This window comes from Balaenoptera borealis (genome assembly GCF_965194805.1).
Source record: "Balaenoptera borealis genome assembly, chromosome: 15".
NCBI classification, from domain to species: domain Eukaryota; kingdom Metazoa; phylum Chordata; class Mammalia; order Artiodactyla; family Balaenopteridae; genus Balaenoptera; species Balaenoptera borealis.
This window is the reverse complement of record NC_138871.1, coordinates 46,742,225-46,766,585: the sequence shown is the minus strand read 5'-3', so window position 1 is coordinate 46,766,585 and position 24,361 is coordinate 46,742,225. Positions and strand designations below refer to the sequence as shown.

The window sequence follows — 24,361 nt, the reverse complement described above, 5'->3', positions numbered from 1 at the left end:
CCCTACCCCTACCCTAATCCTTGTGTATGTACTGCACATAAATTAGATTTATCCAAAATTTATTTCATAATAGTGAACTCTAATACAAATCGTGAGAAATTTTTGTTTGACCATTTATATCAACTATTCACATAGTTAACTATGAGTGACTTACCCTCCAAAAACATCAAGTCTAAAAAAGAATAGTCATTAACAATGAAGGTGATACTTTTAATTTCTAAAAGAAAACATAGATGACTTAAATAGCCAGTTCAAACACATTAAGTCAAAAGCCTGCCTAATTTTATTCAGTAGCTAAAAGGAAAAAAAATTATAACATAAAACTGATGTGGGAAGAGATATCAGTATATCTGGAATGAACTTTTTGACTAGAAACAAATATTCAAATTCATGCCTTTGGGGACTCCCCTGGTGGCGCAGTGGTTAAGAATCTGCCTGCCAATGCAGGGGACACGGGTTCGAGCCCTGGTCCGGGAAGATCCCACACGCCAGGGAGCAACTAAGCCCGTGTGCCACAGCTACTGAAGCCCGAGCGCCTAGAGACCGTGCTCCCCAACAACAGAAACCACCGCAATGAGAAGCCCAAGCGCTGCAATGAAGAGTAGCACCCACTCGCCGCAACTAGAGAAAGCCCGCACGCAGCAACGAAGACCCAACACAGCCAAAAATAAATAAATAAAACAAATTTATAACAACAACAAAAAATTCATGCCTTTGTCACTAGAGATAGTTTGGGAATTCAAGCTATAGAATTAACTTCAAACAAATTCTGAAAACATGTATTTTTACATTTGAGGCATAAACTCTATTTTTCCAATATCTTTAAACATTCAACTATCATAGACTCTAGAACACGTGATTTAAAAAGCATTCATGATAAACTTCCTGTATTATGATTTGGAGAATTTAGCCTTGTCACCTCTCATCCCTTAAAACAAAACAAACAAAAAGCCACACCAAAAACATTGTGAGGATTACTTTCTTTCCCATCCATGAAGTAATAAGTTAGTAATTTTGATGAGCTATGGTCCCAAAAGTCTACCTTCTGAGTGACTGGTGATGGTAAGTACACAGGGGAGAAGAATGTGAATGTCCATGATTAATGAAATGTAAATGGTGCACTGAGTGTCATAACATGGAATGTTATATTCAAACTCAGTTTAAATTAACTGAACGTTAAAAATGTTTACTTTGATTAAACGCTGGAAGCATACTATAGTGGAAAAACATGGGCTTTAGAGTCAGAGAGAAATGGGTTCAAATCAAATATCCTGGTTTATTACATAACTTTGGACGAGTCAGCTTCTCTGAGCCTTGGTCTTTTCAACAATAAAATGGGGATAACATGTTCTCAATAGCAGTTTTGCATATTTAGATAAATAATGTAAATCAAGCATCTAGTACAATGACTGCTACAAAGCAGTGCTCAATCACCATTAATTCTCTTCCCACACCCTGCTTCCTGAGTGTCACACTGTCTCATTTAGTCCCATTTACTGAACCCCTCACTCAGTTGTGTGCTGGCTGTGTAACTGGCTCTGAGGGAGTGAAAAAAGAAAAAAAAAAAAGTTTATAGAATTGGTTTGTAACACTGGCTGATTTCTGTGGTGTAACTACTCCCACATGGCTGATCTCAACCTACGAACATGAAGTCAACCAAATACAGAGCTGGAAAGAGATGTGCATGATTACTCTCTGTCCCATTACTCTGTTCTATTTTTTCCACAACACTTTTACCTTTTGAAATTACCTTGTTTAACTGTTTAGGTATTTATTGTCTGTTCCCACCCCTACCCCCAAAGGGAATAAAAACACTACAGCAGGGACCTTGTCTGTCCTGTTCTCTTCTGTGTCCTCAGCAAGTACAAAATCAAACTAATTGGAAAGAGTCCCCAAATTCAGGAAACTGAAAAGTATTAAAAAAAAAAAAAAAGACTAATTCAAGGAAAACACTCATACCCTCAATTTCGGCAGCACTGTTCTTTTTCTTTGGAGAAGGAATAAAAAATAAACATGACCAGTAAGTACCAAATGCTTAAATTAAAACAGCAGACTACTTCTGCCACATCACCTAGCTTAGCAATAAAAATCAGCCAGGCATAAGCACTTCCATATAAAGGACAACATTTCTAAATGTCCAGCTGAAACACCATACTTATATAATTCAAGGTAGGCAATCTTATCATTCTTAATAACACAGAAGCAGTTATTATATGGTTATACAAAGGTAAACAAATACTACTGTTAATAAGTCATGTATTACCATTTTTTTTCTTTTATTAATCCAGCTTGCAAGCCCAGCCTCCCACACCCCGAATTTACTTTACCTGCACGAATTAACATCTGCAAACATTCTAGAGAGTTGTGATAAGCTGCTTCATGAATTGGCATCCATCCCCTGTTATCAGCAACATCAACACTACGTCCGTTTTTGAGCAGTTTTCTTAAGACTTTAACATTGCCTTCCCTGGCAGCAAGTCCAACCGTGGAGCATGTGTCAGAGTAAGCCTCTGTAAAATCCATTCTTTTGACCAGTCTACAAAACAAGGCAGAAAGAAAACACTATCATCAATAAAACAACACTGCACTCCTAGATATTAGCAGATCACTGTGGACCTGTCTAGCATCTCTCACATAACTGCTGAGGAACAGCCTGAGGTGGAGATAGCAACCTGTCAGGCCATAGCCTCTGCCAGTCTGAACCAGGAAGTCTCTCTGTTTGGGGGACTGGGCTTCCTTAGAATCCTCTTATTAAAGACATCAAAGGAGTTTTAAGTGTTCTATCACTCCTTGTCCGAGCAGCTGCTTCCTGCAGGCTTCTGCTCCCGTTCATACTCCAACAAAATGCACTCACTGGAACACTGTTGATGAGAGAGTGAAATTCCTTCAGTTAATCCCAAATGTATATAGTCTACTGTGCAGAGATGGCCATTTAACTACCAGCAACGCTCAGCCTCAAGAACTAATTTTATAGCCCTCTACAGGGAAAAGCTAAACCCAAAAAGGCCAGAAAGAAGTGGACATTTTTTTTAAAAAACAAAAATAAGTAGTAATTCTAGTTTTTATGTCCCTGTTGGTTCTTTCCAGAAGGAGCAAAACACTCAGGTTTTCTTTCCTTGATGAAACAGTCCCACTGACTGAATATACTAAAATGAACAAAGACCATCATAGATGGGTCCAGCTTTCCTACACTAGCCCAGAAAGTTTTTCACAGCATTATTAACCTCTTCCTCACAATCTCCCTTCAAAGTTCAAGTTCCCCTGGAGTCAGTGTCCAGTATAGCTCAGCATATGACTCTTACAAAGACAATTTCTTGTTAGTCACACTATGAGGCAGGTTGGGATAAGACCCAGGATTCTCATGGCAACAGTTATCCGCCAAAAGGCAGTCCCTCTCAGTAACATTTAGTTCCATTCTTCCTCTTAGTTTTTCTAAATATCTTAGGAGGTAGGTCAGGAAATACCAACAACATGTCTAGTCCAATACAGGTAAAAAACTTTCTAGAGTGATATTCTAAATAATTTAATCAGAAAGGGAGGTTTGAGGGAAGAGGTTAAAAGTAAGCACACAGCATTTCCTGTAGTAAATTTAAACGTATCTATGGTCATGTTTAAATATAAAGCTGTATCTGCAGAACCTGATTCTACAGAGAGCTAATATTAGCTATGAATTAATCTGATTAAATCAACCAGTCCATTACTAAGGAAGCGAAGATATTTATTACAGAACATTTAATTATTCAGTTAATAATTATTTACTGAGTACCAATTAAATGATCAGCAATGTGGAGGATATAAAGATGACACAGAAGTTGCAAGGAGGGGGAATGAAAAAGACACTGAAGGAGACCTTCAACATGGTGGAGGAGTAAGATGTGGAGATCACCTTCCTCCCTACAAATACATCAGAAATACATCTACATGTGGAACAACTCCTACAGAACACCTACTGAACACTGGCAGGAGACCTCAGACTTCCCAAAAGGCAAGAAACTGCCCACATACCTGGGCAGGGCAAAAGAAAAAAGAAATAACAGAGACAAAAGAATAGGGACAGGACCTGCACCTCTGGGAGGGACCTGTGAAGGAGGAAAAGTTTCCACACACTAGGAAGCCCCTTCACTGGCGGAGATGGGGGTGGCAGAAGGGAAGCTTCAGAGCCACGGAGGAGAGCACAGCAACAGGGCTGCAGAGGGCAAAGCGGAGAGATTCCCGCACAGAGGATCGGTGCCGACCAGCACTCACCAGCCTGAGAGGCTTGTCTGCTCACCCGCCGGGGTGGGCGGGGGCTGAGAGCTGAGGCTCTGGCTTCGGCGGTCAGATCCCAAGGAGAGGACTGGGGTTGGCTGCAGGAACACAGCCTGAAGGGGGCTAGTGCGCCACAGCTAGCCGGGAGGGAGTCCGGGAAAAAGTCTGGAACTGCCGAAGAGGCAAGAGACCATTGTTTCGTGGTGCGCGAGGAGACGGGATTCAGAGCACCGCCTAAAAGAGCTCCAGAGACGGGCGTGAGCCGCGGCTACCAGCGCAGACACCAGAGACAGGCATGAGACGCTAAGGCTGCTGCTGCAGCCACCAAGAAACCTGTGTGCAAGCACAGGTCACTATCCACACCTCCCCTCCCGGAAGCCTGTGCAGCCCGCCACTGCCAGGGTCCCGTGATCCAGGGACAACTTTCCCGGGAGAACACACAGCATGCCTGAGGCTGTTACAACGTCACAGTGGCCTCTGCCACTGCAGGCTCCCCCCACATTCTGTACCCCTCCCTCCCCAGGGCCTGAGTGAGCCAGAGCCCCCGAATCAGCTGCTCCTTTAACCCTGTCCTGTCTGAGCGGGGGGGCACAGACGCCCTCAGGCGACCTACACGCAGAGGCAGGGCCAAATCCAAAGCTGAACCCCAGGAGCTGTGCGAACAAAGAAGAGAAAGGGAAATTTCTCCCAGCAGCCTCAGGAGCAGCGGATTAAATCTCTACAACCAACTTGATGTACGCTGCATATGTGGAATACCTGAAGACATCAAATCATCCCAAAATTCAGGAAGAGGACTTTGGGAGCAACTGTAGACTTGGGGTTTCCTTTTAATTTGTTTCAGGTTTTATGTTTACCTTAGTTTAGTATTTACAGTTTATTATCATTGGTAGATTTGTTTATTGATCTGGTTGCTCTCTCCTTTTTTTTTTTAATATATAGATATATTTTTTTTCCTTTTTCTCTTTTTGTGAGTGCATATGTGTATGCTTCTTTGTCTGATTTTGTCTGTATAGCTTTGCTTTTACCATTTGTTCTAAAGTTCTACCTGTTTTTCGTTTTTTCCTTTTTTTTAAGTATAGTTTTTAGTGCTTGTTATCATTGGTAGATTTGTTTTTTGGTTTGGTTGCTCTCTTCTTTCACTCTTTCTTTTCTTTTTTTATTACTTTTTAATTTTTCATTTTTAATAATTTTTAAATTTTTTGCTTTAATAACTTTATTTTATTTTATTTTTTTCTTTCTTTCTTTTTTTCTCCCTCTTCTTCTGAGCCATGTGGCTGACAGGGTCCTGGTGCTCCCGCAGGGTATCAGGCCTGTGCCTCTGAGGTGGGAGAGCCAACTTCAGGACATTGGTCCACCAGAAACCTCCCAGCTCCAAGTAATATCAAACAGTGAAAACTCTCCCAGAGATCTCCATCTCAACACTAAGACCCAGCTCCACTCAACGACCAGCAAGCTACAGTGCTGGACACCCTATGCCAAGCAACTACCAACACAGGAACACAACCCCACCCATTAGCAGACAGGCTACCTAAAATCATAATAAGGTCACAGACACCCCAAAACACACCACCGGACATTGTCCTGCCCACCAGAAAGACAAGATCCAGCCTCATCCACCAGAAAACAGGCACTAGTCCCCTGCACCAGGAAGCCTACACAACCCACTGAATCAACCTTAGCCACTGGGGGCAGATACCAAAAACAATAGGAACTACGAACCTGCAGCCAGCGAAAAGGAGAACCCAAACACAGTAAGTTAAGCAAAATGAGAAGACAGAGAAAGACACAGTAGATGAAGGAGCAAGGTAAAAACCCATCAGACCAAACAAATGAAGAGGAAATAGGCAGTCTACCTGAAAAAGAATTCAGAGTAATGATAGTAGAGATGATCCAAAATCTTGGAAATAGAATGGAGAAAATACAAGAAACGTTTAACAAGGACCGAGAAGAACTAAAGAGCAAAGAAACAATGATGAACAACACAATAAATGAAATTAAAAATTCTCTAGAAGGAATCAATAGCAGAATGACTGAGGCAGAAGAACAGATAAGTAACCTGGAAGATAAAATAGCGGAAATAACCACCACAGAGCAGAATAAAGAAAAAAGAACGAAAAGAATTGAGGACAGTCTCAGAGACCTCTGGGACAACATTAAACGCACCAACATTCGAATTATAGGGGTCTGAGAAAAAACAAGAGAAAAAGGAAGTGACTGAGAAAATATTTGAAGAGATTATAGTTGAAAACTTCCCTAATATGGAAAAAGAAATAGTCAATAAAGTCCAGGAAGCACAGAGAGTCACATACAGGATAAATCCAAGGAGAAACACACCAAGACACATGTTAATCAAACTACCAGAAATTAAATACAAAGAAAAAATATTAAAAGCAGCAAGGGAAAAACAACAAATAACATACAACAGAATCCCCAAAAGGTTAACAGCTGATCTTTCAACAGAAACCCTGCAAGCCAGAAGGGAGTGGCAGGACATATTTAAAGTGATGAAAGGGGAAAACCTACAACCAAGATTACTCTACCCAGCTAGGATCTCATTCAGATTCGACAGAGAAATTAAAACCTTTACCAACAAGCAAAAGCTAAGAGAATTCAGCACCACCAAACCAGCTTCACAACAAATGCTAAAGGAACTTCTCTAGGCAGGAAACACAAGAGAAGGAAAAGACCTACAATAACAAACCCAAAACAATTAAGAAAATGGTCATAGGAACATACATATTGATAATTACCTTAAATGTAAATGGATTAAATGCTACAACCAAAAGACACAGACTGGCTGAATGGATAAAAAAAGACTGGCTGAATGGGTAAAAAAAAGTCTTAAAATAAAGACTGTTAAAGAGACAAAGAAGGACACTACATAATGATTAAGGGATCAATCCAATAAAGATATAACAGTTGTAAATATTTACACACCCAACATAGGAGCACCTCAATACATAAGGCAAATGCTAACAGCCATAAAAGGGGAAATCGACAGTAACACCATCATAGTAGGGGACTTTAACACCCAACTTTCACCAATGACGGATCAACCAAGATGAAAATAAATAAGGAAACACAAGCTTTAAATGATACATTAAACAAGATGGACCTAATTGATATTTATAGGATATTCCATCCCAAAAGAACAGAATACACTTTCTTCTCAAGTGCTCATGGAACATTCTCCAGGATAGATCGTATCTTGCATAACAAATCAAGCCTTGGTAAATTTAAGAAAATTGAAATTGTATCAAGTATCTTTTCCGACCACAATGCTATTAGACTAGATATCAATTACAGGAAAAAACCTGTAAAAAATATAGACACATGGAGGGTACACAATACACTACTTAATAACCAAGAGATCACTGAAGAAATCAAAGAGGAAATCAATAAATACCTAGAAACAAATGACAATGAAAACATGATGACCCAAAACCTATGGGATGCAGCAAAAGCACTTCTAAGAGGGAAGTTTATAGCAATACAATCCTACCTCAAGAAACAAGAAACATCTCAAATAAAAAACCTAGCCTTACATCTAAAGCAATTAGAGAAAGAAGAACAAAAAAACCCCCTTAGAAGAAGGAAAGAAATCAAAAAGATCAGATCAGAAATAAATGAAAAAGAAATGAAGGAAATAGCAAAGATCAATAAAACTAAAAGCTGGTTCTTTGAGAAGATAAACAAAATTGATAAACCATTAGCCAGACTCATCAAGAATAAAAGGGAGAAGACTCAAATAAATAGAATTAGAAATGAAAACGGAGAAGTAACAACTGACACTGCAGAAATACAAAGGATCATGAGAGATTACAAGCAACTATATGCCAATAAAATGGACAACCTGGAAGAAATGGACAAATCCTTAGAAAAGCACAACCTTCCGAGGCTGAACCAGGAAGAAATAGAAAATATAAATAGACCAATCACAAGCATTGAAATTGAGACTGTGATTAAAAATTTTCCAACAAACAAGAGTCCTGGACTAGATGGCTTCACAGGCAAATTCTATCAAACATTTAGAGAAGAGCTAACTCCTATCCTTCTCAAACTCTTCCAAAATATAGTAGAGGGAGGAAAACTCTCAAACTCATTCTACAAGGCAACATCATCACCCTGATACCAAAACCAGACAAAGATGTCACAAAGAAAGAAAATTACAGGCCAATATCACTGATGAACATAGATGCAAAAATCCTCAATAAAATACTAGCAAACAGAATCCAACAGCACATTACAAGGATCATACACCATAATCAAGTGGAGGTTATCCCAAGAATACAAGGATTCTTCAATATATGCAAATCAATCAATGTGATACACCATATTAACAAACTGAAAGAGTAAACCATATGATCATCTCAACAGAGGCAGAAAAAGCTTTTGACAAAATTCAACACCCATTTATGATAAAAACCCTCCAGAAAGTAGGCATAGAGGGAACTTACCTCAACATAATAAAGGCCATATATGACAAACCCATAGCCAACATCGTTCTCAATGGTGAAAAACTGAAAGCATTTCCTCTAAGATCAGGAACAAGACGAGTCTGTCCACTCCCACCACTAGTATTCAACATAGTTTTGGAAGTTTTAGCCACAGCAGTCAGAGATGAAAAAGAAATAAAAGGAATCCAAATCGGTAAAGAAAAAGTAAAGCTGTCACTGTTTGCAGATGACATGATACTATACACAGAGAATCCTAAAGATGCTGCCAGAAAACTACTAGAGCTGATCAATGAATTTGGTAAAGTAGCAGGATACAAAATTAATGCACAGAAATCTCTTGCATTCTTATACACTAATGATGACAAATCTGAAAGAGAAATTAAGGAAACACTCCCATTTACCACTGCAACAAAAATAATAAAATACCTAGGAATAAATCTACCTAAAGAGACAGAAGACCTGTATGCAGAAAACTATAAGACACTGATGAAAGAAATTAAAGATGATACGAACAGATGGAGAGATATACCACGTTCTTGGATTGGAAGAATCAACATTGTGAAAATGGCTATACAACCCAAAGCAATCTACAGATTCAATGCAATCCCTATCAAACTACCAATGGCATTTTTCACAGAACTAGAACAAAAAAATTTCACAATTTGTATGGAAACAAAAGACACCGAATAGCCAAAGCAATCTTGAGAAAGAAAAACGGAGCTGGAGGAATCAGGTTCCCGGACTTCAGACTATAGTACAAAGCTATAGTAATCAAGACAGTATGGTACTGGCAAAAAAAACAGAAATATAGATCAATGGAACAGGACAGAAAGCCCAGAGATAAACCCACGCATATATGGTCACCTTATTTTTGATAAACGAGTCAAGAATATACAATGGAGAAAAGACAGCCTCTTCAATAAGTGGTGCTGGGAAAACTGGACAGCTACATGTAAAAGAATGAAATTAGAATACTCCCTAACACCATACACAAAAATAAACTCAAAATGGATTAAAGACCTAAATGTAAGGCCAAACACTATAAAACTCTTAGAGGAAAACATAGGCAGAACACTCTTTGACATAAATCACAGAATACTATGACATAAAAGCAAGATCCTTTTTGACCCACCTCCTATAGAAATAAAAACAAAAATAAACACATGGGACCTAATGAAACTTACATGCTTTTGCACAGCAAAGGAAACCATAAACAAGACGAAAAGACAACCCTCAGAATGGGAAAAAATATTTGCAAATGAAGCAACTGACAAAGGACTAATCTCCAAAATTTGCAAGCAGCTCATGCAGCTCAATATCCAAAAAGCAAACAACCCAATCCAAAAATGGGCAGAAGACCTAAATAGACATTTCTCCAAAGAAGATATACAGATTGCCAACAAACACATGAAAGGATGCTCAACATCACTAAGCATTAGAGAAATGCAAATCAAAACTACAATGAGGTATCACCTCACACCGGTCAGAATGACCATCATCAAAAAAATCTACAAACAATAAATGCTGGAAAGGGTGTGGAGAAAAGGGAACCCTCTTGCACTGTTGGTGGGAATGTAAATTGATACAGCCACTATGAAGAACAGTATGGAGGTTCCTTAAACAACTACAATTAGAACTACCATATGACCCAGCAATCCCACTACTGGGCGTATATCCTGAGAAAACCATAATTCAAAAAGAGTCATGTACCACAATGTTCATTGCAGCATTATGTACAATAGCCAGGACATGGAAGCAACCTAAGTGTCCATCGACAGATGAATGGATAAAGAAGATGTGGCACATATATACAACGGAATGTTACTCAGCCATAAAAAGAAACGAAATTGAGTTATCTGTAGTGAAGTGGATGGACCTAAAATCTGTCATACAGAGTGAAGTAAGTCAGAAAGAGAAAAACAAATACCATATGCTAACATATATATATGGAACCTAAAAAAAAAAAATGGTTCCGAAGAACCTAGGGGCAGGACAGGAATAAAGATGCACACAGAGAACGGACTTCAGGACACGGGGAGGGGGAAGGGTAAGCTGGGACGAAGTGAGAGAGTGGCATGGACTTACATATACTACCAAATGTAAAACAGCTAGCTAATGGGAAGCAGCTGCAAAGCACAGGGAGATCAGCTTGTGCCTTGTGACCACCTAGAGGGGTGGGATAGGGAGGGTGGGAGGGAGACGCAAGGGGGAGGAGATATGGGGATGTATGTATATGTATAGCTGATTCACTTTGTTATAAAGCAGAAAGTAACACACCATTGTGAAGCAATTATACTCTAATAAAGATGTTAAATAAATAAAAATTTTTTGGATGTCTTAAAAAAAAAAGATGACATAGACACAGATTCTATCTCAAGTTATGTACTGTCTCACAGAAATGATAAATATATGTGATTCAAAATAGCAGAAAGTGCCATAAGAGAAGTACAGATAAGGAGCCATGAGTAGTCAAAGAAGGGGAAAACTACTTCAACTTGGTGAGGGATATGAGCTGTGCCTAAAAGATAAGGGAGGCTGTGACAATGAGATAACATGTAAAAGAGCATTTCTTGGGCAGAAGAAAAAATATAACCAAAATTATGGAAATGAACAAGCAAGGGTGAGTAAGGTTCAGTGAATAATGGAAACAATTTACTTTGGAAGGAGGATTAGGTAAAAAAAGAATAGTAGAAAAATGAGGTTACAGAGGTAGCCAAACTACGGAGAATCTTGAATGCTAAGCTGTACATTTTTGAATATATTACTTTTAGCCAAGGCAATTACATCCAAATTTCACAAAAAAGAACAAATCCCACATTTTAGGTCTATTTATAAGCATATTCATCTAATAGAAGAAAACTTTTTTTCTACATAGGAAAACCACACACAAACACACATACAAGAATACTATTCCAAAGACATGAAAAACAACTTCAAGGGGCTTCCCTGGTGGCGCAGTGGTTGAGAATCTGCCTGCTAATGCAGGGGACACGGGTTCGCGCCCTGGTCTGGGAAGATCCCACATGCCACGGAGCAACTAGGCCCGTGAGCCACAACTACTGAGCCTGCGCGTCTGGAGCCTGTGCTCCGCAACAAAAAGAGGCCACAATAGTGAGAGGCCCGCGCACCGCGATGAAGAGTGGCCCCCACTTGCCGCAACGACAGAAAGCCCTAGCACAGAAACGAAGACCCAACATAGTAATCAATCAATCAATAAATAAATCTTAAAAAAAAAAAAAAAAAAAAACAACTTCAAGTAAAAACAGATAAGAATCCCCTTCTAAATTTTACTGGGTTTTCTCACAGTTACAAATAATGTTAACAGATCCAGATTAATACACAATAATCTGAAAAAATTAACAGAACTGGATAATATCTTTGCGCTTAAGGGAAAGAGAAGCCAAAAGAAATGTACTATAATAGCAGGATCGTTCTCTTCAACCTTTAATACCAACTAGTCAACATGAATAAACTGTTAAGATCTCCCTTAATAAAACCTCCCTATGTTCTAGACTAAAAAAGAGAGTACAGAGTCAAACAACACAATACATACAATGTAATAACAAATATGTATGATACATAAACCTCAGCTAGACCTGAACTGGTAAACAAAATATCAGCTACAAAAATCAATTTTCAGGCAATTAAGGAAATTTGAACATGGAATAGATATTTGATGATGTAATTATCGCTAGTATTCTTAGATGTGATAATGGCATTCTGGTTATCAGGAAAATGTCCTTATTCTTAGAAGTATTTAGCAGTGAAATCACAGCACCATGCAGCTTATTTCAAAGGTTTTAGATTTAAAAGTATATAAAAAGAGTAAAACAACTATGGCATAATGTTAATTATTGGACCCATGTGTAGAGTATATAAATGGTCACCATATTCTTTTTTTCTAACTTTTCTGTATGTTTGAAATTTTTCGAAAAATTTGGGGGGGAACTAACCATTCCAGGCAATGTGAAACCACAGCTTGGAAAAAGTTAAAAGACCTGGTTATTCTTTTTTTTAATACATAAATTTATTTATTTTATTTTTGACTGCATGGGTCTTCGTTGCTGTGCACAGGCTTTTCTCCAGCTGCGGGGAGCGGGGACTACTCTTCATTGCAAGTTCACGGGGTTTCTCATAGCAGTGGCTTCTCTTGTTGTGGAGCATGGGCTCTAGGCGCACGGGCTTCAGTAGTTGTGGCACGTGGGCTCAGTAGTTGTGGCTCGCAGGCTTTAGAGCGCAGGCTCAGTAGTTGTGACTCACGAGCTTAGTTGCTCCACAGTACGTGGTATCTTCCCGGACCAGGGCTCGAACCCGTGTTCCCTGCATTAGCAGGCGGATTCTTAACCACTGCGCAATTAGGGAAGCCCAGACCTGATTATTCTTAAATTAAGTTTTTCTTTGTGACATTTTCCTGTTTATTTCTTAAGAGCATAAATAATACTCCTTGAACCTGGATGTTCTAGCATTCTTTTATAAAGCTAAAGACTATGAAACAGAAATCCTCAAGAAAGAATAATCATTTGTTAAGGCTTCTGCTTTCACACACAGAAACACTGCATTGATGGTCCAAGTGAGCTTCCTAAACAGTATTTTGGAGCAGTAGCTCTAACCGTCAGATCAAAACATTTTTTAGGATACTTGACCTGTTGGATAAACTCACGAAAGCTATTAAATTTCTCCCCAGGAAAATGTACACAGATCCCAAATCTTGTATACAATTTCAGGAGGTCTCATATATGGTTTCCAAAGCCTATACACGAGCTAAAAACCTTTGCCTACTCTTTTCTGAGTGACTCCTGAGAATACTAAAGATGAATAAGGTCGTTTCACGCAGAAAATTTAAATATGCAAGCAATTTTTGTTTAAATAATATTCAACAGTAGCTCTTCTACAGTCACAAAACTTCTGTAGTAAACTTTCTGCTTCTATTCGACAGGTAGAAAGTTTTTTTTAATGTAAAAATACAGATTACACTCCCTGCAAATCCAGTTTTCAAACCATAACAAAATGTCTTTCTACGTACCAACTGCGGTACCAATAAACAGCTCGTCTCCGTATCTAGACCACACCAGCCACGATTCCCACCCTCTCTCTAGTCCTTCCTCTCCGCATTCGAAAAACAGTAGACTGTTCCAATCTTAGAACCACAAATCCCACAAAAGGATTGTGGGTATTGTAGTCCTCTGACCACGCGCACCTCAGGAAAGGTAGGGTGATTTACAGAGGCTGCTGAAAAATCCATTGCTTAGTTCAGAGGAAGTCAATGCTTCCTCATACCCTAAGCAAACAAAATAATAATAATAATAATAACGTTGACTGAGCTGGAGTAGGAAAACATTCTTCGAACCGCAAGTCCCAGTGTGCTTTGCGGCCCCAAGCAGGGAGTGCAGACCTTGCGCCTGCGCAGCCGGTTTCTTGCGTCCGGAAAGCTGTAGTCCCTGCCTGCAGCTCAGAGACCACGCCAAGGAGACAGCCGCCACCGCTACCGCTGCTGCCGCCGCCACCAAGGAGGAAGAGCAAGGGAAGGATGTGGGTTTTTGGTTACGGGTCCCTCATCTGGAAGGTGGACTTCCCCTATCAGGACAAGGTGGTTGGATATATCTCAGGCTACAGCAGGCGCTTCTGGCAGGGCAGCATCGACCACCGCGGGGTTCCTGGCAAGGTGAGGCGCCAACCAGTCCCCCACACTTACTGACCCCGGCGCACTGCTCCCCAACTCGTGGCCCAGCTCTGCGGGACTTACACCCCAACGGCCGAGTAAACTCATGGAATAGTTTATAATGCTGCTACCTCTCTCTGTGCACCTTTCTCGGCCACCTGACCCCGACTCTCTCTCAAACCAAAGGCAGTCTTTCCGAAGCCGCTTGACATGCTGGTGGTAGGTAGTTCTTGAAGAGGAAGAAACGTGGGCGTAAACTCGCACAAGGCTAACGTGCTGGGAGGGGACCCCATCTCTTGGAAACTACTGCCCCCCCAAAAGGTGGGAAGATAAACCTTCCTGTCACCACGGAGTTGAAATACTAAAATCAACTAGCAAATTCAGCTTTTTAGCAATTAAGTTTATTGGCATTTCTACATTCTGCCAGGCTTTGACTGGTTTGAGTTTAAACGTGCATGTTATTTCTGGGTTTTTTTAGTATCTTTCCAAAGGTTTTATTTTATGACACCTAAGGTCACAGAAGAACTAGTTTCCAAAATTACCTTACTTTGATCACGTTGGTTGTCCGGTACTTCCCAAGTTAAGTGAGTCCCGCTTTGTTACCTAAATAGCAAAGTACCAATACTATATCCAGCATTATTTTAATGTTTTTTTTCTCAGTGGTTCTCCTCTAAATTATAAATGCAAAATGTAAGTTCTTTGATCCATTTTTCAGTCAGCTGTGCAGAGACATTTATCTTAATATACGTGAAGAGAGAGAGTAACAGCTCACTGCTTATGCAAATCAGCCTCGTTTTGGCTGCAAAACAACTAATCCATAAGGAAAACTAAATTTTGAGTAACTGATAATTTGGATAAGTTGAACACTTACTATAATTAACCTCCTAACTTTTAGAAGAGTACAAAGTGTTTAATTGCTTACATATTCTCTAAAATACTCAGAGTTATATGAGCTTGATTACCACTTTTTTAAAAAAGAAATTAATATTGGCTCAAAAGCACAGTATCTAAAATGCTAGAAATCAGATGTAGCAAGAGATTGAGGTTAACTCCAAAGAAATACCTGTAGTCTTGCATCATGGAAAAGGGAAGAGAGGAAGGCTGTAGTTCGCACCTGCTCATCAATGAGACATAGGATGAAAATCACAAAAAGTTAGAAGCTGTTCTACCTCAACTAGAGTTGGTGAATTAAGAACTTGGCTTTAAGGTAGACAGATGACTTGAAAACAGAGGAGTGATTTACCACAAATGCACATTTACAGGCCAACAGAAACTTCATGGCCAAGGTATCTCCAAGAGTGTTATAAAATAATATTTAAGACTTTAAAGAACTAAGTTAAATAAAATGCCTTTTGAGTTGTCAGATATGAGCACTTAAAACTGCCATTCTGAAGAAGAATGCCTTAACCCAGGCTTCAATTTCAATGACCAAGTATTAATTACTTACGAACACGGTTATATAGCATATTTTACTACTCTAGTCTCATCCAAAATGTTTGTTACACAGCATGAGTTATGTACACTGTCAAAACAAACTGATGGTAAGAAATTGTCATGCCAATACAACAGTTCATGAGTCTTTAAAAAAGAAGAAGGTAGCTATAAAAGCCAATATCTCTCTTTTTACTTAAATATACTAAAATATAGGGCAGGAAATTTGGGGGAAAAAACTGCAATGGCTAATAGTTTGATACCTACTTTTATTTAAAGAATCCATCCTAGCATATTAAAGGAAAGCCTAAGGCACTAAACATTTTCTAAATATAATGTTCTATTAAGAAAACTGGAAAGAACATTATCTTACTTCACATTTTTTATTATAATGGATCACCAGCCTTTTATAAATATTAACTGTCTGACAAGAATATAAAAGGCTACAGAAATATCTAGCAAATTAGAATAACGTAAATGCTATATAGGACTATGTTTTTTACAGCAACATATGCTCCTAGTGAGCATATGATCATTACATATGAAACGTGATATTATTAAACAAATGTTGGACTCATTTCCACATACTGCAATGTGACATTTGTAGGAAAAATACCAAACTTACTTCCTTTACTAAATTATGCTTTCTTTTTAGCTTCATTTAACTTTAGTATCTTCCTAAGTTTAATTAAGCATCTCATTTATTTCTAACAAAACTGGCCAGTTCTCATCAAATTAAGGATTTATTTAAATGTGAAAAAATTTTCATATCAGAAAGAATATATTTCAATTTCAAAAAGAGAAAACATTTTAACACAAGAGATAATCATGAATATTTACTAAATCCCTCACTTTTCTAGATGTAGATCAGAAACATTACTCATTACCCAATGAAAGCACCCATCATGACTCATATTTCACAGCATACTCCAGTCCCATTCAGCTTCCAAGACCCCCTCTTCAGTTTCAATATCCCCAAAAAACATTTAAGTGCATTTACAAATTTACATTGTTTCCCAATAATATATTTTATTTTAGGGACAAACAGCTTAAATTTTAGAAAATATTTCTGAGTAAATATATAAGTAGTGCCAATAGTCCATGTCTGTTTCATCCATAAGCAGTCACAGGGACAAATCTATTTTCCCTTAATGACTCCCTATATATGCTCTTTGTTTTCTGTTTCAATTGCCACCACCTACATCCAGGACTTCACTACCTCTCCTCCTTTCAACAATTACTACTGAGTACTCACATGTTAAGTGGGAGACACCTATGCAAACAACAATACCGGATAAGTGCTATAAGGGAAATGAATAAAAGGAGCAATGAGAGTTTAGAAGGAGCTGCTGCAAAGTCGTCTGGGCAGCTAAGCCTTTATGGAGAGAGTGGTGGGAGGATATCCAAGGGATTCTAAAGAAGGAAAGGCATTCATTCCACACTGGGAACTGGTATATCCAAAGATGTGAATGTCTGTAAAAGTTATAAATAATTCATTACAGCTTGAGAGGAAAAGTGGTAAGTAATGAGGTTTGTAGTTAACTCATGCAAAAGAATTTTTATTTTATCCTGTAGAATATTACAACCCTGAAAAATTCAAAGCACAGAAGTGAGTGGCCCAATTTTTGCACCAGAAAGTCAATCTAGGGCCAAGTAGAGAACAGTCTGGAGGCAGGCAGCGAAATCCCTAAGGAGGCAACTGAAGGATGAAGAGAAACCAGATTCAGAAGATAATCAGAAGATAGAGCTACCAAGAATTGGTGACTAGTCTGGTGAAAGGGGAAGCAAGGAAAGGTGGAGGGCAGAACTTGTCCCCTCCACCACTAACATTTCTTACGCACGGTCTACCTCCTTCGCACTTGAACGTGCATACTATATACTTTACCACACCCGTCTTCCCAAAGCACTTCTTTTATCATGCCAGTCACCTACTACTCAAGTGCTACAGTAGCTCTTCATTTCCTATTTCTCCCAAATTTCAGTGGCTTCTTCTTTTCCATTGTCCCCAGTTTCAACTCCAATCTCAAATCTGACTCTATCCTATTTCTCCAGTTATGTTTCTGAATCATCTTCCATACATGGAGGACCCTCTGCTAAAGTCAGACACTTGGCCTGGTGTAATCCTGCTTCTAGACCCTCACTCATAAATCATGAGTCACAGTGCCCTTTTGCCAGAATTTTGTCTTTCTTTCTGACCACCCAAGACTCAGAATTCTTACTGCACTTAATAAATAGTATACATCATAGCCCTTAAGTATTCTCTACCTATTTCACATGTTAAGTTCATATTCCAGAATTACAATATAAGCTCTTGAAAGCAGGAATCAAGGTTTTATCTTCTCTACAGCACAGAATAGGTATTCAATAAATAGCTTCATATTCACTTTGATATTGAAGGTAACATGGCAATAGCTACATGACCCACACCAATATATGTATCCTTACTTTAGCATTATCTTAAATAGAAAACAAGTCAAGTATAAATGTCCAACAATACAAGAATGTTTAAATTATAGTTCATTGACAGTAGAATATTATGCAACTATTGAAATGGATGAGGAGACAAACAGGAAAATATAATTAAATAAAAAACATAATCCAAAATTCCATGCATTCCGTGATTACGAATTATCTATACAAATGGACAAAGACTAGAAGGAAATAGCAACAAGGATGACACAAGTATCTGAATGATGTAAGCTAACTATGTGCCACACAATAGGCATACAAGTAGGTAAAATTGTGGCTTACAACTCAACTTTCTCACTAATGATAACATGTCAGTAGACACAGACTTTGGCACCAGGTAGGAATTGTATTTGGAAAAAAAAAAAAAATGCAAATTCTTAGACTGTTCTATACCTACAGAATCAGGAACTACCTCCAGGTAATTCTGATCTACACTTCAGTTTGAGAACCACTTCCCTATAGGAAAGCACCCTGGATTCCTCAGTGAAACTATAGCAATCTTTTTTTCCTAAAGAGAAAAAAGTGATCAGAACATTTATTTATAATTGCTTCTTCCTTTTGCTTTTCATTTTAGATGAGCCTTAGTCACATGTGTGTGTTTTTTAATATATCCATTCTAAGTGAACATAATATACCTATTATATACAAATTAAAGAGAATCTTTTAGAAAGGCCAAGATAATTTGGATAAGGTAGACTCTCTTAATTCATTTTAAAATTTATCATAAAAAGTAAGTACTTTTGAAAAAATGCTTACTATGAGCAAACAAAGTTAAAATATTCCACATCAACAGTAAGTTGCTAATGCTCAGTTATTGAACTTTAATTCGGGAAAAAAAAATTTTTTTTTTTTTTTACTTTTTTTAAAACAGCCTGGAAGAGTTGTGACTCTTGTTGAAGATCCTGCGGTATGGTATAATTATTCTTTTTTGTATAGTCTTTAATCATAAAATGTTAAGATGTTTCTCAGTTTTAATAATCAATGAAATTTTATTAGCAGTCATCACAGACAATTTGAACTACACTGAGTCTAGAATTCCTCTCCGTATTTGTTGTATTTCTTTTCATCTGTTGGGAAAAGTTGGAATACAGAATTCAGGGTAGACAACAAAAAACCAATGGCATATAGTCTCATTTTTCCTTTTTCGATGAGTTTATTGACTGAGAATTTTGTGGTCTCCTTTGAAATTAATGGAGCCCGCCCTCAGACAGACTACCACTAAGAATCAAACGAAACCCTAAAGCTTTCCTCACATTTGCTAGTATTCTAATATTTCAGCAAAAATCCCAGTCATGAACTATCACTTTCTTTACTGCCTAATTTTATCAAGAGCACAAGAGGTTTTTTAAAAAGTTTAGAGCACTAGAAAACTTTTATTTACCTGGTAGTTGTCTGTTTCTTAAATATTTTCTATCATTTTACTGAGATCCAAATTTTATATTATGAAGTTAAATATTTAACTTTAGAAAGGACTTTGATATATAAAATCAAGCAGCTAGCAACAGCAGATGAATGGTGAAATTATGAAACACTTTCATAACTTACATTATGGAAAAGCATCTATAAAAATGGCTTCAAACTGGTAAGTAAAACTCCTAATTAGAGTTAATAAAACCACTTTGTTTCTGTAGAATGTTAATTTATTCAAAATGCTTAGCAACCTAAAGTTTAATAATCAAGTTAATAATTAAAGGTTGTCAAGAAACTAGAAAATCTGTGTTACAAACTATAAATCTTGCTTATATCACAGATATTTTATTAATACTACAAAGAATCTTTGCAGCTGAAGTACACTGCTTTTACTGACACTGTTCATGGGCTGTCTTGACCAAGAGGTTGCCATTTAGTATTCTGGATGGAGTAATTTACAAAGGATATTTGAAAATTTAGGCAGTGAAGAAATGAACAAATAAATGAACCTATCGCCTTTATAGTTGACTACTTTATTACAGAGCTTTTAAAATACAGAACACTTTCTGCAAATAAGGGAACACCTAATATATAAGTGATGCTCAACTCCAGCTGAAGGGGGTTGGGGGTCAAACCCCTCCCAGCCAGCACACCAACACATATCCAGACAGCCCTGAAGTAGGCTTCAGGGTGGCTACAACACTCCCTGAAGCAGTTTGGAAACTACTGCCCCTATACCATCAGTGAAATGTTAATGGATTTAAAGCTTTAGAACTATATTTAATGACTAAATGAAGACCTGGTATTTTAATTTCAGTCCCATTAGTTAAAAGACATAATTTGAAAAACTTAAACAAAGATAAATATCCTGGTATACAAGGAAATCATTTATTCAGATTGAAGAATGTAAAATGCTGATTTCCTTTACTGTTTAGTATATACCTGTTCAGTGCACATTAAGTGAAGCAAAACTGCACTGATTTCTAAGAATATACAAGATATTTTCTTACATCATAATATATCTTCACCTATTTTAGCCTTGTAAAAACTAAATAATATATTCTTTTCATTTTTCAACAGGGTTGTGTATGGGGTGTTGCTTACAGACTGCCAGTAGGAAAGGAAGAAGAAGTAAAAGCATACCTTGACTTCAGAGAGAAAGGAGGCTACAGGACCACAACAGTCATTTTTTATCCAAAAGATTCCACAACAGAACCATTCACTGTGTTGCTATATATTGGAACATGTGATAATCCTAATTATCTTGGTCCTGCACCTCTGGAAGACATTGCTGAACAAATTTTTAATGCAGCTGGTCCAAGTGGAAAAAATACAGAATATCTTTTTGAACTTGCAAATTCTGTTAGAAGCCTTGTGCCAGAAGATGCAGATGAGCATCTTTTCTCTTTGGAAAAATTAGTAAAGGAACGTTTAGAAGGAAAACAGAACTTCAATTGCTTAAAAAGACCTAACTGACTTTTCCAAACAAGCAGAGCTTTTAGTCTTCAGAGAACAGCACAATGGCATCATGATTTGTAAATGTGTTTACTTGAAAATCTTAGTTGTGTTTAATGTTGTAGTCAAGATATCATCTAAATTTATAGTTTAATTGCAAGTGGCCTGAAACACATACATATTCAAGATATTGGGGTATAGTTAAAGAAAAAATTTGTTTCAATAATATAATAATTTTCCAGCTATGTGATATTAAATACTTGCTCATGAGAAGTGAGTTCTTTAGAAAAATACAATGAAGGACTCAGTTCAGAACTTGTTTTTATCTGAATAAATATAATTCTGTTATTTCATATCACAGTACTATTTTGAAGTTGTAGAGAATTAAACCAAAAGACCAGTAAATATAATAAGGTTATACCTTCAATATATTCCCATACATCAACTCTGTAATCATGGTTTAAAATAAATAAGCTTAAAATAACATGTAATTTAAAACGTTTGGTAATATAGACAAGATCTGGGCCTTGAATGTGAATCTCCTTATTTAGGTATTAAATGAAATCCTTTCCAATTTAAGCCAAAAAATAGCATTTTAATATAAAAATTTCCTTGGAATTATAATGTACTATACCTCTCCATTTTTGAGTAAATGTATTTTACTACATGGAAAAAACCCTTTCAGCTAGAAAAGCACAAATTATACAAATCATGTCTACTAACAATGTAGTCTAGTCTGTCACTCACTTTGTATTAATCTTATACTGAAACTTAAAAAAAACAAAGATGGGCTATCTGATATTACAAATTAACAGAAACATATAATGAAAGTTTGCTGTTTGAAATGGTGTTTAGAATTGTAATTTTTTAAAGTAAGAAGTGGCATTACCTGATAATTTGCTACACAGCTTTTTTTTTCCTTCTTACATCTTGTCACCTAAAGGTATCCACTAAATAGTGCTGATGATGCTACTCAAGTAGGAGACATATATGTGCATTATTAACTCATGTAAAAGTAACTTTGATTCAAACTAATCAGATTATTTCTTATTATAGGTGATATCCTTCTCAACAGGACATATAGTCTCTCATATATAGTCAACATGAAAAGAATTTCAGTATCACATTAAGTCTAATGTGAAACTAATAATTAGTACAGAAGTTTTTCATGTAAAATAAAATAAAGCTGTCCTACATAGTAGGAACAGTAGTCCTTTTCAGGTGTTTTAAAATCTGGTAACACATTACTTGATAATTTACTCAGCTACGTAACTATTTTAAATATTTTCCAAAATTTTCAATATTAGTTTTCTAGAAGGCATTTCACTTGTCCTGTACAACAGGAAGAATACTAACATTCATTAATGAATACCTCATAAGGATGTACTAGGCACTATACATACAGAATCATCCTCTGAGCATGTTTCCATAGTAACTTGCACACGATTACACATCTAGTAAGCAGCAGAAGTCCATGTCTCTGCTAAAGCACAAGATCTTTCTACAATATATTTAAAAATCCACTTGAATTTAACTGTCTTTACTAACCTACATCTCTTTTTCAAGAGGTAAACAAGATTTAACTTTTTGTGTAATGACATAGTACGTGACTTGTTACATAGAGATGTTAATTTTGATAGATGCATACAGATTTCCATGAATATAATGAGCCTATACAAGATTCACATGCCATAGCTCAGAATGACATAGGTGTATTCAGAGATCCAGCCTTAGTGACTCTTCTACCATATAATATATAATTATGTTATGAAATATCAAGGGAGAGGGATTACTCTGGGTTCCTCATTTATGTGTCTTTCTAGACTCTCAGTTAGAAGTTAACTAGAAAATACACATGTGGTATACCATCAACATTTATAGGGAAGCCATGATCCAAAGAGCCCAGGGACAGGGACCTTCATTTTCACTGGGATGGAGAGAAACTTGACTAAAATGGAGAAGATAAACAATACTGAATTAGAGAGAAGCTAGGGTTTGGAGCCCACAAGCTAGTAAGAATCATAAAGGTACTAAGCTATCTAGAGCATAACTTATTTTTGTAAGCAAAACTGCAAGTCTCTTAATAGCCCTTGGACCTCACTTTCAAAACAGTCTCTCTCTTTCTGCCCTCATCATACACACATAACTCAGACTCTCATTCCTCAGAGAATAAATCTTATTAGTTAGGTGTTCAGTTTTAGGAATTCAAGAAAAGTATGAGTGTAAACCCTACATAGAGAAAAGAAACTTTTAATGTAAATCTCTAATGCAGTAGATTTTTTAAAGTAGGTCTTTCTACTCCTACTCCAGGCCACTATTATATTTCCTTTCCCCACTCCCACACAAATAACACATTCACTCTTCAGTCTACCAAGAACTGTAAGCACAGTCTAGATACCACCTGCATACATAAAAAGTTATCACTTAGGGAAACAAAGGTTGCTGTGATGTCAACTCTGAATATTTGAAAGCATGAAGGTGATCTATTCCTTCAAGACTGATTCTAAATCATTTTATAGTCAACATTTTATTCTATTATATTAGATTTCTCTTTTCCATAAAAACATATCTTTTTTAAATTATAACTTTGGAACAGTTGTGAATATCAATGTAAGCATCATCTTCCTATAATTTACATCCCTGATTCTAAGTCAGTTATATGATAAATGTGCTTAAAATTCCCTCTCATCATATCACGTCAAAATCTACATAACAAATAGGGTATTCCAATTATGCCTATCTTTTTCAACAAAAATACTGTGACTATATTTTCTATGAATTTATTCAGCTCTTAACGATCTATTTTTATGAATTTCTAAAACTTTAAAATAAACTCACCCTAAGCACACATTAAAAATTCAACGATTAGCAAATGATTTTTTAATCCTGTGGCTACTCTTCAAAGAATTTGAACTCCTGAAAAAGTACTAAAATTATTCTTCTAAATATCAAATTTATATGATGAAAATTAGCTTTACTGAATTTCAGGGTTGTTTAATTCTTCTTAAGGTTCATTTTACCTTTCTAAAAAATTATATAGTTCAGTACCAATTTCTGGGTAGTTTTATTTAACTGTACTGAACCTCCCTGTCTTTATAAATGGTTAGCCAACGCACATACATCTGGAAAAACCACCACTTAACCCTACAATTTCTTTCACTCTTCTAGCTTTCCTTTCCTTTGCAGGAATTTTTAAACTACAGTGTTCTATTTCCTTATCAAATCATTTCAG

At 37.1% G+C, this 24,361-nt stretch overlaps 2 protein-coding genes across 9 annotated transcripts in view; one reads left to right on the top strand and one right to left on the bottom strand.

The window, feature by feature from the left end:
* ASB3 (ankyrin repeat and SOCS box containing 3) overlaps positions 1–24,361 on the bottom strand; it is a 92,494-nt gene that overhangs the window by 56,659 nt on the left and 11,474 nt on the right. For 4 of the 7 annotated variants that reach the window (XM_082358217.1, XM_082358221.1, XM_082358219.1 and 1 more), the window contains exon 2: positions 2,328–2,536. The exons of 1 other annotated variant lie outside the window; for it this stretch is intronic. In XM_082358217.1, coding sequence (XP_082214343.1) covers positions 2,328–2,523 — 196 coding nt within the window. In that variant the 5' untranslated portion in view covers positions 2,524–2,536. Of the gene's footprint in view, positions 1–1,959; positions 1,988–2,327; positions 2,537–13,728; positions 13,816–24,361 lie in introns of those variants that run through there. 2 more of the 7 variants (XM_082358218.1, XM_082358222.1) reach the window with 2 other exon arrangements.
* CHAC2 (ChaC glutathione specific gamma-glutamylcyclotransferase 2) lies at positions 14,112–21,615 on the top strand. 2 transcript variants are annotated; one of them, XM_082358350.1, is made up of 3 exons: positions 14,112–14,367; positions 19,136–19,171; positions 20,755–21,615. In XM_082358350.1, the coding sequence occupies exons 1-3, from the start codon at positions 14,233–14,235 to the stop codon at positions 21,148–21,150; spliced, it is 567 nt and encodes a 188-aa protein (XP_082214476.1). In that variant the 5' UTR covers positions 14,112–14,232; the 3' UTR covers positions 21,151–21,615. The 2 variants fall into 2 exon arrangements, with proteins under 2 accessions (XP_082214476.1, XP_082214477.1); XM_082358351.1 differs by lacking the exon at positions 19,136–19,171 and having other exon boundaries at positions 14,114–14,367.